At 40.6% G+C, this 13,368-nt stretch overlaps 2 protein-coding genes across 2 annotated transcripts; both read right to left on the bottom strand.

The window, feature by feature from the left end:
• Window positions 1–1,760: 1,760 nt before the first annotated feature.
• Window positions 1,761–4,259, bottom strand: LOC135520257 (induced myeloid leukemia cell differentiation protein Mcl-1-like). The gene is made up of 3 exons (XM_064945668.1): window positions 3,612–4,259; window positions 3,185–3,435; window positions 1,761–3,051 (listed from the first exon to the last, which is right to left on the bottom strand). The coding sequence occupies exons 1-3, from the start codon at window positions 4,099–4,101 to the stop codon at window positions 2,935–2,937; spliced, it is 858 nt and encodes a 285-aa protein (XP_064801740.1). The 5' UTR covers window positions 4,102–4,259; the 3' UTR covers window positions 1,761–2,934.
• Window positions 4,260–4,758: 499 nt separating this feature from the next.
• Window positions 4,759–13,300, bottom strand: LOC135520258 (alpha-endosulfine). The gene is made up of 3 exons (XM_064945669.1): window positions 13,138–13,300; window positions 10,148–10,270; window positions 4,759–7,643 (listed from the first exon to the last, which is right to left on the bottom strand). The coding sequence occupies exons 1-3, from the start codon at window positions 13,189–13,191 to the stop codon at window positions 7,473–7,475; spliced, it is 348 nt and encodes a 115-aa protein (XP_064801741.1). The 5' UTR covers window positions 13,192–13,300; the 3' UTR covers window positions 4,759–7,472.
• Between the last annotated feature and the right edge of the window lie 68 nt (window positions 13,301–13,368).

Raw genomic sequence — 13,368 nt, 5'->3', positions numbered from 1 at the left:
TTACTATCAATCTATTTTTATGGTGTAATATGTAGCTGCCTCAGCAACTCCAGTCCTCGGGGACCTGATTGGTGTCACAATTTCCCTCCATCCCGAGCAAACACACCTGATTTAAACTAATTGCATTTAACTGAAGATCATGATTAGTGTCATGTGTTAGCTGGGACTGGTTCAAAAGTGTGACACCAATAAGGCCCATGAGGCCTGATGTCGCTAGTGCCTGGCAAGGCCCACTTGAACTAGCCCTTTGATGATGGTAACCACGGTGGTTGCCAACTTCATTAGCAGGAGGATTAGGGGAGGTCTGAAGTGAGCATTAGTCACCATGGAGAGGGCCTACCATGATTCCTCATAAGACCTCTATGGGTGTGTGTTTGTGCTGTAACCAGAGACGACAAAGGAGATCTGAACAAACAGAACTACCACACACAGAGTGATCATTAATGACTAAGCGCAACATAACCCTTTGAAAGGGTTCCCTTAATTGAGGCTTGATATAGCTGCAGGCCTCCTGCACAACCTTGTTCACATGAAATTAAAGTACATTGTATGTTTACTCTAGCATATTGGTTGTTTTCATACCACTTCTCATTACCAAAGAAAATCCTCTTTATCTGAAGTACGGCATGCTCTGACACAGGTAATGTGAATTTGTTGCAAGATTAGCCTAGGTGAGACTAGTGAGTCTTCTACAGATGTCATTTTCTCATTGACAACCTCATGAGTTACACATACTACATTTGGAGAACGGTTCTTATGAGGTAGAGCGCAAACAAAAGTGAACTCAAATTTCCTCTCAACTTCTGCCACTACCCTGTGATATCTCCAACTTTGCTCGGCCCAGCAGAAGTCAAACAATACCTGCTCTGTGGCTGATTTCCATAGCTGTCTAAAAGCATGCCTGATTAGATTGTACATTGGTGACCTATGCTTCCTTCCGCCATTAGCCCCCGATCTGCTCCAGTTCTCCTTAAGCTTCAGGGGAAAGCGTTATCTACAATAACCAGTCTGGTTCTGACCTTTCTATACATCAGTGACGGACACATATGCAAAAGGAGAAGTGTGGTATTTCCGGGCTGTCGCTCAAATAAGCCACTTTATGGCCTATGCGCAAGAGGGTTACAATGTCATGTCATTTTAAAATTGCACCTCATTAAATAAATTGAGACTGGATGCATCTCACCTGTGGCACTCGGAGATAGAATACTGCTTTGGTATGCAGAAACAATTCTCTATCTGGTAAATTAGTGTGAGCAACAAAGGATGTGGTTAATATTTGCTTCAACTGTTGCAATGCTATGATTGTGGTGCAGAATGAACTGTCAGATGCAATTTGTGGAAACATCTCTAAAGTGTAAAAGATCTTTGGACTACTGTCAATTTATTTTATTGGCACCCAACGGGTTCTGGCAGTCTTAATTTAATTATGTTTCTGACAACTGAGGCTGCAGCGATACAGTGGTGGCCTGCCTATGACACATATAGGCATGGTTACCACAGTAGCTTCATTTCTAGGAAATAACCTCACAGTGTATGTCCAGGGTGTATGGTGCGAATAAACATGTTCGACTGCGTGTGTGTAGATGACTATGTACAACACAGGAATTCATTTGTGTATGTGGTTACTTTATCACCAGAAACTAGCACAGTGCAGATGTCACTGCTGTGTTTTCACAACCCACCCCCCCCCCACCTTCTGAGAAGTAGTCTCAAAGTTGACAGCCAAACTTCTGCTTTCAGACAATTGCTGCCAAAGTGAATAAAGTCACAGTCTTTATTCATTGCAGTCTCAAAAGTTGCATGATTTTATCCTTTAATCATATAACTTCAGGAGAATTTGCCAGCAAGATGCATCAGGGTTAGTGCTAGTTTGCTATGTGGAACTGCTGTACACGTTTACAGTCCAGACAATCTTGCCTCTATTGAACCATGCCAGACACCATTTGCAATCTTTAAGCTCATATTCAAAACTTAAACCTGTGAGCACATTGCATTTACATGGATATAACTTGGAAAGGAAACGCTTTAAATACAAAATCAGCATAGTCTTGAGTGGAATTCTGAACTGACTTTAAAAACAGGTTCCCGCTTCCCCCTCCCAGTGCAACAGCCACAAGATTTCCTTAACCAGGAAGTCACATTACAGCCATGCAAATGCAATGCCAGGCATCACTGGCAAATCTACCCCAAGGAACAGCAATATGATCTTACGAATTGGGTGTAGGCGAGATGCAATTAATTGCCTTAAAATGCATGTCATGTAGAATACAGTCTTCCCTGCTGTAAGAACTTTACATTTTCAATGCCCATAAACTGGGTATACCTTAGTTGAATTCTAAGGCCCTTACTGGTCAGTTCAATGCAGACTCTGCCTTTCTTACACCAATCCCCATTGGTACATGTATGACTAATATCACAAGTCATTTGAGCCAACTTTATGGTCAGAGGCGGAACTTTGCCATTGTGAAGTATAGCTATTAGCTAAGGCTTTTCCATCTTGATTACTTAGAAAGAGTGAGTTGAAAATGTGCAGACTAATTAACTGTTTCTATACATTTATTACAAAAATAAAATGTATGTACTTTTTACATTAAATAAAAGCTCCATTTAACAAGTCCGTTAGATTTAAGTAGTCAGATGAATATATTTGGAGACTGTTCCAACAACTACCAAATATCCTCAAATAGCCACTCAAACAAAACAAAAAAACAGCACCAAAACATGATGCGGAAAAAAGCTAACTTGAGCTTGACACCAAAGCACTGTCCCAATTCAGTCCGCCACTATAATCCAACAGACTGACCCTCTTCTTTGACTAAACAGGACATCATTGGGTAGTCATTCCAATCATGGTGATATTAAGGATTTCAGAGAACTTGCGGGAATAGTCCATTTTCTTTGTTGAAAAAAGAAAGATGTCTGTTATAGTTCAAGTCACCTGATCAACATGGCGAGAGTTGCCCCAAGCCCAGCAAATCCAGCAAAGGCTATGAGGGTGTTCCTTACTGAGGACTCTGGATCTTGCACATGAAAGAACTCTACGAATCCATTCTGAGTAAGAGACAAAAATACAGAGTTAGGTTTATGATTAGCTACTGGACAATTAGGCTAAATAAAGATTAACCGTCCTCATTTAGATTTGAAGATGTGAGCCAATGACGCATGGGCCACATAGAAGACTCACCCAAGCATTGTTTTTGACCAGCCAGTCCCTTTGGTCAGAGAGGAGGTATGTGGCGATCTTTTGGCCCACCGACCCAATGCAGTGTCCCCTGCCCATCTCCTTCAAGTGCTGGCTCACCACTGCTCCAAATGCCACCAGGCTGGCGATGCGACCCCAGTTCGTGGTCCCATCACTGAACAGGGTCTTGGCCACAGAATTGATGAAACTCATGTCATCGCATCGGTCATCTAAGTCAAGTTTGGCGATCATACCTAAAAAATAAAAATGAGTAAAACGAACTAACCACATTCCTGATAATATTGCTGTTATTAACCAAGTTAATGCGTTATGGGCTCAATACCATCTTTAAAACAGACTATACAGTTACTTAGCTAGGTAGTGCCAGTGATTTGGATCTATAGAGATGATTACTGTAAATCTTACGTACCATTGTATGCGTATCGGTGCTTTGCTATTATATCCTTCACCACTTGCTTCATCGTCGTAAGAGCCTTGCTTTGCTTACGAGACGGAGACAGTCCTGTATAGTCCACCAATACGTTTTCAATTAGTTGTCTTGTATCATGTTCCAATACTTCATCGCCCGATTGACAATTCGATAGTTCAGGCCCACACTCTGACGCCATCTGAGGAGTGCAGGGCAAAGAACCGTCAGAGTCGTCATTGTTGCTTCGGTCTGACAAATTATTAACCAGGACGTTGCTTTTCACGACATTCACTCCTAACTTCGTGGGTCGTGGTGGAGTGTCGCCAGTCCCATTACCCAAGTCAGTATCCACCTTTGACTTCAGTGACGCCCCAGTCTCGCCGAAATAGTACAAAGAGGTACCAGCAGGGTACGAAGAGCCTCCAACGACTCCATTTTGAAAATTCAACATCGTAGTTGAGGCTCGTGTAAACGACTTCGACAGACTCATCTTGACTTTATCTAAAGGTTAAGAGTTTTAAAAATAAAAGCACGATTCTAGCAGTTATTTTACGAAAAGCTAGCACTTAGCTACTTTGTTGCTCAAATATCCCACATCATTGACTGCTAAGTACAACAGTGAGCCCGAAGAGGAAATGACCAACCTTTTGTCGTGTCGTTAAGAGGGGAAAGTGGGAGGGACTTCGATGACTTTCGACTCTGCCTCCTCCATTGGGTCTCCCCTCTTCCTTGAAGTAGTTTTACAATTCTATCTGGGATGGTTTTCCATTAACATTCAGATAAATACCTCCACGAAGAGAGGATATAAAAATGCATTGCTCTGCATTGAGCGGTACAGATAAATAACACATATTTATGTACACTTTGCTGTAGCCCTTCAGAGACCATTGAGTGAATGCGGAGTTCTGCTGTCCCCTAGTGGCCAAATGACGGGTTGTAATATAGACCCATTTATCAACATATAAAACGGTGACCCTAGACTTTATGTCATTTATCAACATAAAGTGGCGGTATCCTGCCCTGTGTGGTTGTAAAGATTACTGTAGCTAGAGACAGTTGGTTGGTTATTGGTTTCTAATGTAAACGTCACCAGCACTGGTGATCAAATCAATAATGTGAGAAGATAATTGAAAATAGCAAAAAGTAATTCATATTCATGTAAAAGTTTATTTCAAATACTGACAAATTTGCTCCACTACTTCCACACAACAAACATTATTAGTACTCATGTACTTTCTAATTTCTTAAAATCAATCTTTTGCTTTGTCTCCAGCGCCACAATACACATATCCTTAAGTAAACCCCCAGTTATTGGGAGCAAGGGTGCTCCAGATATCCCTGCAGTTATCTTGGGCCAGGATAAACTTTTGTTGTACTTATGTAGTGATGTAAGAGAACACTAAAACATATTTACTGTATGCAAAACCAAAAACAATTTCAGTAAGCAGCAAAATCATTTTCATTTGTTTACATTCTGGCACATAATTATGGTTGAACAGGAGACATGATATTTTAACATACCCTGCTATATCCCTCATTGCATTGCTCCATATAAAGCCAGACAGTGCACAAAAACATAGCAATCAAGAATTCCTCTGTTGTTTCAACAACCTTAATTTCAGCAGCATATCCAATTATATTAGGACACTTTTTAAGCCTGCAATGGCAAGCTACAATTATTTAGGATTCTGAACGGTCTTTCTGTTCAAATTCAAGTAACAAGTTGAGGTCAATTAAATGTCAACTCCTGCTGGCCAGTTCCGAAAATGGATTGCATTGGGCATGGGTAGAATTTCAATTCATATCCTAATTGAAATGGAATTATACCCCCCAACCCTGGAGGGGCGAGTTAGTCTCCAATTGGCAGACATTATTCATGGTAGGAGTGGGTCCAATTGTTTGAATCCTGGGATAGGCTTTCTTTATAGGGTAATATCTCAGTTTAAGATTGGTCATCGACTGAATCAGCAGCATTTACACATTCATATTATACAGATGAAGGTCTCTGTCGTAAAAAAGAAAAGAAAAAGCAGAAGTAGTGTATTCACCGACAGGAGAAAGGAAACATTGAATCAGAGAACTACAAGTAGTGAAATCAACAGAAAGAAAAAAAATATCCTCAACCCCCAAGTCTATTTACACCCGCTGGGACAGAGAACAGCAGCACATTCATACTAACCCAGACAAACACACTATCTTCTTCCCTGCAATTTGACACAGGTCCGTGTCTAATATTCAAAAGCTGCCAAGATGGGAGTGATCAAGTGTGTATTTTATCATTTGTGTGGAGTGTGTGATAGGACGACTTGCCTTTACTTTTGTATGATTTATCTAACACACCCCTGACCATAATTATTTTGCAAGTTGAGCCATCCCAACAGGTGTGAGCAGGGTCAACTAAATACACGCACAATTTTCCCCCTCTCCTCATGTCATAAAATCCCTTCCCTTTGCCATGTGTCAAGTGAGCATATCTCTAAAGCATGCTGTGTGTTCCAGTTAGGTGTGTGTGAGCCAGGGGCCAGTCAGGCTGCATGTTTATCAGGTGGCCGACTGTTTACCCCATTACTGACATCGCTGATTTTTTTATTTAGAATGTAAATACGTGAGGCTATATGCTTTAGCAGTACGCATTGAGGCTCCTGCTACATTGAATTTGAAGGAGAGACCGAGGAGAGGTTTAGCAACTAATGTAATTGGGAACTAGGCAGTAATCTTCTGTTACTGGAAGAGTTTCTCAACAGGAGCTGCCATTAACAGTGAAGAGCCAGATTGTAGTAAATGGATAATGCATGACAATGAACAAACAACCCATTATAAAGACACAAATCATACCAAATGTCAAATTTCTCAACACAATACAGAAATATACACTGAATTGATCCCCTACAAATAATTTAGGCTTTTTGATGTAATGTAATAGCCACAGAACTGAGATTTAACTTGAGTATTATACAGTTGCTTATTTTCCCAGCCTTAAAATGATAAATGGGTATTTCGTTTGCTTTGCCATTGCTTTCGCCATGGGCAGCCTACAGACAGTGTGTGGATTGTCAGAACATTGAGAGGGAAGGAAGGAAGGTGTGGAGAGTGACCATGGATATTCCAGGGCTCCATTTGGTTGCTTGCTACTTCCTATGAGTCGTCTAACCCCTCCAGATTTGCACATTTTGTTACAATCATGCAGCATATTTAGAAAAAGAAGAGCAACAGGGAGTCAAGAATTAAAGCGACATGAGCAGAAAATGTGCAGTTTCATATCCGTTCGTTCAGGTCAGCGTGGATGACCTTGGATTTTTGTTTGACAAAACATGAGATAAAGGAAACCTCAAATCAGTTTCCACATTTCCCTCTGATTACCACTCCATTCCTTTGGATACTTCACCATGGTTCCCTTCCCTCCCAGATTTGGTGTGCAAGCTAAATATGCAAACATCTACCCCCAGCTTTGACGAGAACACAACATCGAAAAATGTGGAGCGATCATGGTTCCTAACTCCCTCGTCAACAATAAATTTTGGTGTCGTTCGGGATGCAAAAACGAACTGTACATAATACAAAGTGCATTAAACTCAGCCTCCCCGATGGCACATCTACTTTATGTACCTCTGAACACCAAACCAAGACATAAGGGAGGCGGTAGAGCAGAGTGCGCAGAGGGCAGAGCTGTGTGGAGAGATGGTAGAAAAGGTCCCAGCTCACCTCCCCACCCTACCCACATACAAGCAATATGTACTGACTTTCACAGCTCTCCCCGATATGTTAAAGCCAAGTGGAGCCTGGAGATGACTAGGGGCGGGCATTGTTGGGGGACAGGTGAGGAACGTTAGCTGGGGGCCTGGTGAATGGGTGGAGGCTAGGCTAGCCTGCTAGTTTGCTGGTCACCAAGGAGGACCTCCTCTGGGGCAGGTCCTGTGGTGTGGGAATGTGGTCCCCTGTGACGAGGTTCTTGTCAGGGCCCGCCACGGGCAGCTGTTTGTTCTTCATCTTGGCCTTGGCCATGTTGTAGTCACCTGAGTCAAAGTATTTTTGCTAGGTGGGGGCAAGAAAGAAGGAATTCAATTCAGGTTGTCTGGAGTAGATCTGCTAGTTAAAGTTAATTGGCAGGTTTCCATTGACGCCGGTTTATTCACCAAAAGCAATCTCGCCCAAAAAAAATCTTTGCAACGTGTCATATAGGAGAAACGTTCTAAAGATCGACAACATTTTTATCCATTCAACAGTGGATTTTCTTTTGTCTAACTTTATTGCGACAAATGATAAATGGAAACAATGTTTTTGGAATAAATTGTGATTGTCGAATCATTTTGAAGGTACAGGTGACAGGTAACTATAAAACTCCAATCCACATTTAACTCTAAATGCCTACTGCTTGCAAAATCCATTTATTCAACTATAAAAATAATGTTTCTTCGCAGGACAAGGATTGTCCTGACTTTCAAGAATGCCTAAATTGCTTCACCTTGCTTTTCTGGTTGGCTGGATGCAAGTTTCAACATCCAATTATTTCAGATTTACAGGAGTGCAAGTTTCACCATGGCGATACATTGACGATACATGAGAATTATTAGAATATGGAAATATTAGTCAATTATTGCATTCTATGGATGCTGGCTTTCCCTGGCTATACCCGAGACATGAAACAGATACAGTGGGGTAAAAAAGTATTTAGTCAGCCACCAATTGTGCAAGTTCTCCCACTTAAAAAGATGAGGCCTGTAATTTTCATCATCGCTACACTTCAACTATGACAGACAAAATGAGAAGAAAAAAAATCCAGAAAATCACATTGTAGGATTTTTAATGAATTTATTTGCAAATTATGGTGGAAAATAAGTATTTGGTCACCTACAAACAAGCAAGATTTCTGGCTCTCACAGACCTGTAACTTCTTTTTGAAGAGGCTCCTCTGCCCTCCACTCGTTACCTGTATTAATGGCACCTGTTTGAACTTGTTATCAGTATAAAAGACACGTCCACAACCTCAGTCACACTCCAAACTCCACTATGGCCCAGACCAAAGATCTGTCAAAGGACACCAGAAACAAAATTGTAGACCTGCACCAGGCTGGGAAGACTGAATCTGCAATAGGTGAGCAGCTTGGTTTGAAGAAAACAACTGTGGGAGCAATTATTAGGAAATGGAAGACATACAAGACCACTGATAATCTCCCTCAATCTGGGGCTCCATGCAAGATCTCACCCAGTTTGCTAGAGAGCATTTGGATGATCCAGAAGAAGATTGGGAGAATGTCATATGGTCAGATGAAACCAGTAAAAACCAGTAAAATATCATATGGTCAGTAAAAACACAACTCATCATGTTTGGAGGACAAAGAATGCTGAGTTGCATCCAAAGAACACCATACCTACTGTGAAGCATGGGGGTGGAAACATGTTTTGGGGCTGTTTTTCTGCAAAGGGACCAGGACGACTGATCCATGTAAAGGAAAGAATGAATGGGGCCATGTATCGTGAGATTTTGAGTGAAAACCTCCTTCCATCAGCAAGGGCATTGAAGATGAAACGTGGCTGGGTCTTTCAGCATGACAATGATCCCAAACACACCACCCGGGCAACGAAGGAGTGGCTTCGTAAGAAGCATTTCAAGGTCCTGGAATGGCGTAGCCAGTCTCCAGATCTCAACCCCATAGAAAATATTTGGAGGGAGTTGAAAGTGTTGCCCAGCAACAGCCCCAAAACGTCACTGCTCTAGAGGAGATCTGCATGGAGGAATGGGCCAAAATATCAGCAACAGTGTGTGAAAACCTTGTGAAGACTTACAGAAAACATTTGACCTCTGTTATATACCCTTTGTTGGCAATGACAAAGTATTGAGATAAACTTTTGTTATTGACCAAATACTTATTTTCCACCATAATTTGCAAATAAATTCATTAAAAATCCTACAATGTGATTTTCTGGATTTTTTTGTCTGTCATAGTTGAAGTGAACCTATGATGAAAATTACAGGCCTCATCTTTTCAAGTGGGAGAACTTGCACAATTGGTGGCTGACTAAATACTTTTTTGCCCACTGTATGTAGGAGGGCATAGAGAAGGCTCTTTAATAGATTGACGACAATTTGCCTAAATGGGTAATGGAAACACCTCAACCACTATATTGTTAGTTGACACTAGGTTTTCAGTATATATTTTTTTATAGGTGCGAGGTCATTAAGTATAGCTGTTTTTAATGACATAAGATAGTTATATGGAAATAAACCGTAGAAGGTAATTGTCACATCTATTTTCTTTGTGAACTTTATAAAATGTGGACAAAAAATAATAATAGTATCACTGGACAAGTAAATTGGAACATAGCTACTGCCACAGGCACACCAAGGCAATCTGAGATCCTCATGAATGCAGAACGTATCGATACGTCTTAAAGAAGAATATTCTAAGCCTATGCGATTTCCTAGTCTAGTGGTCAACTAGGGTCTGTAGGCATTTGCTCCAGCCTAGCACGTCACTAACATGTTGAATCAAAAGCATGCATTATCTGTGGCTCGCCGGGAGAAACGTTCCACCTACCCCTTTCTGTAGCCTCTTCATGAGGAAGTCGGAGCCTCCAGGCTTCTGGCCCAAGCCGGGGTACTTGGCCTTCAGCTTGACCTCTTCACCCTTCACAAGGTTGGCATTCTTTTCCTGAGAGTCCTGTCCAGACAAAGAAAACATTTTGATGTGCCGTCATATGGGTACTACTTGCTACGTGCAAGGAATTTAGCTAAAGAGGAGAAACATCTAAAACAATAAGCCTATGTAGCCTACACCTATATATGCGTCATCATAATGTCAGCCATGATGCGCAGAGAAGAACAAGCAAAGGCTTTTAAAATAGACATTCTCCATTTAACTGTCCAACGCTTTGTGATATGCAGTAACATGTCCTGATGCCTTGTCACCTTACCTCTACAATTATCTACCTCTATCACTCCAGTATCCCTGCACAATGTAAATATGGTACTGGAACCGACTGATCCTGTATATATTATGCTTACTTCCTCGTGTTCTTATTTCCATTTCTTGTGTGTTTGTGTTCTACCCTATATTATTTTTCATATTACATTGTTATTGATTACAGCATTGTTGGGGTTTGTGGTTACAAGGACATTTCACTGAACTTGTGAAATTAAAACGAATAAGAAGGTTATAAGATGGTCTGATGATGACAAAACAACTAGGTTACTGGGCTGGCACTGTGCTCTTCAGAAAGGATTGCATCTGAATCATATAGCCGAACCCTACTAATATTCAGCTGTGAAGTGGGCACACGCAATGAAAATGAGTTGAAGCGTCTTCATAGTATGAGTCACTCTCTGCATGCTCTCCTGCAACACTATCTCTCACGCCCTCATGGTTGCCTGCGATGAACAACTCACACAGAAGACGAGTGTTATGATTGAGTAAGAATTATGTGACGAGAAAGCAGTTCAAATCCATTATTTCCCCCTCTCACACACTTTTCTTCAGCTGATGTGGACAAAACAGCTTTGTTACCAGTTTCCCCATCACTAACATGTTATTGGTGCCATAAAAACAAATTATTTTCCCCTCATAAAGCCATTTGTCTGAAAATATGTACAAGCCAAGTGTGGCCTTACTTTATGGTTATTGAAAAAAAATATTATACAGAAACGGGCTTTGAGTAATTGCTGACCAAAGTCTAGGTACACAGAGCTTGCAGAGTGGTTCTAGTTTTCACATGACACCTTCATGCTAAAGCTTTTTGTAAGATGCAAGCCTATGATTTACTGGAGGCAACTCCTGCACTAGACAAACTGGTTTACCCTTTACTGCCAGTGTGGAGTCCATGGACAGATGCCAGTGAAAAGTGGGTTAACAAGACACACCTTGTTATTGCCCACAGTCCAGATAGACTCTGAGCAGAAGTAAGCAAAACATTCTCTATTGGGGCAATTCCACAGTAACAGAGTGAAGCTGAGACTGATTTTTAACTTTACAATGTCAAACAAAAACCAATGATTGCAAAGTTAAATAAACCATACAACTCTATGCAGAAGGACTACTTTCAACAATTTCCACATTTCTTTTATAAAAAAACCCATGTACTTACAGAACAGTGCAGATGCAAAGTTTGGTAACAGAATTACAGCACAAACACAACCCATCATACTGTTTGTATCTGCATTGTTCTTCAAGTAAATGTGTTTTTGTCCATTTTTTTGTGGAAACTTAAAAAGTAGTCATTGTGGATGAATGCTTTTTTAACTGTGCAATCATTGTTTTTTTGTTTGGCATACATTTTAATTGGAAACATATGAGTCTCAGCATCACTGTTAACATGGAATTGCCCATTGTTAACTTACAACACATTGTGACTTATCTGGCTAAATAAAGCTAAGAAAACATTGAGAAACCCACAAAACACTGCAATTTAAGTACATGAGAATATCTGCCATTCAATGTAGAGGACAGTGAACGCAAAGCTAGCAGGGGCAGGGACAATAAGTGGCTCAGGGTAGAGAATCCAATTTACAGATTCTGTTACTGATTCAATTGGATCCATAACAAAAATGTAAAGGTTACTATATTCAGGCCCAATGAGGGAAAATGTAAGAGTGGACCAGATACTTTCCACTCCCTCAAACAGTTCCAAACTGCTAGACTAGACCCATAGTAGCTAGCTACCATGAAATTATATTTTCTCACATGACCGGTTTCTCTTCTTGTCATTGTATCAAAATACCATTGTATTATTAGCATCCATTATCATTGATAAGAAAGTATAGCATCAGTAACTTCCCTATGTAGACATGCTAGTCAATGCATATTGATATGACCAGTTTGTTTGTCAATAGACCTCTGACCTTCACCAGCATCCACTCAGGATGCTGCCTGTACAGGTGCCTTTTCAAATGTACTCCATTTGATAGATGTCACATATTGATATAGATAGGCCTATAATATATACAGCTAAGCCTAATATCAGTGCCACACTTTAAATAACATTCACAAAGTATATGGGACTGAAAACGAGTATGAATCAATAGATCTAGCTTTTACATCTTTATAAGATTTGTGTGACTGATCAGCTAGCACATAAGTGACTGTGATGATTAACCCAGGTTTCCATAAAAAAAAAAAAAACATTTCAAAGGATAGGCTACAATATTATTGTTTGCATGACAGGATCGAACGCCGGTAGACTCAACCTCAACTACTGCTGTGTCAGGATAGACCAATGAGGCCCAGGCATATCTCATAACCTATTGAACAGCGAGCCAATGGCACAAGGGAAAACTCAATAAATAACTCACTAATACAGTACCTATGTTATGATTGATTATCGGGAGCCAAGTACATCTTACTCAAAACCTTTCCAAAACATTTATTAACACTGTCATTGTTGGTAAAAGAGATGTTTACAGGTTTGATGCCATAACGAAAGCTAACTAGCTAGCAATCAATTCAAACACGTTACTTGTAACGCGTTACAACAAACAGAGCTAGCGTTATAGCTAACTGACAAACTCAAGATAGAGTCATGATATTAAACCCACCTGTTTTTCATCCTCATATTCCATTTGAGTATCTGATAGATTTTCAGACGACATTACGCAGCGATAATGGAGTGGAAGTCCGATTTGCTTGAAAACGCAGGTGAGAATGTATGCAGGGGTGCTCCTCTAGCTTCCACAAATCTAACCTGCCTCTTGTGAACAAGACTCGTCGACAAAAAAAAAAGGCTAAATAATTTCTGACGTCGTCGTGTGGGTTTGCCATTTGTGACA

This window comes from Oncorhynchus masou, chromosome 29 (assembly GCF_036934945.1).
Source record: "Oncorhynchus masou masou isolate Uvic2021 chromosome 29, UVic_Omas_1.1, whole genome shotgun sequence".
Lineage (NCBI taxonomy): Eukaryota > Metazoa > Chordata > Actinopteri > Salmoniformes > Salmonidae > Oncorhynchus > Oncorhynchus masou.
The sequence above is the reverse complement of the archived record's forward strand: the minus strand, read 5'-3'. Positions and strand labels throughout refer to the sequence as shown.

Bases quoted from the DNA above. Each gene is read 5' to 3' on its own strand.
- LOC135520258 (XM_064945669.1), bottom strand. From the start codon at position 13,191: ATGTCGTCTGAAAATCTATCAGATACTCAAATGGAATATGAGGATGAA. The intron at 10,271-13,137 runs GTGGGTTTAATA...TTGTCTGGACAG, and splicing joins AATATGAGGATGAAAAACAG to GACTCTCAGGAAAAGAATGC. The intron at 7,644-10,147 runs GTAGGTGGAACG...GCCCCCACCTAG, and splicing joins TGAAGAGGCTACAGAAAGGG to CAAAAATACTTTGACTCAGG.
- LOC135520257 (XM_064945668.1), bottom strand. From the start codon at position 4,101: ATGAGTCTGTCGAAGTCGTTTACACGAGCCTCAACTACGATGTTGAAT. The intron at 3,436-3,611 runs GTACGTAAGATT...TTTATTTTTTAG, and splicing joins GCACCGATACGCATACAATG to GTATGATCGCCAAACTTGAC. The intron at 3,052-3,184 runs GTGAGTCTTCTA...TCTCTTACTCAG, and splicing joins TGGTCAAAAACAATGCTTGG to AATGGATTCGTAGAGTTCTT.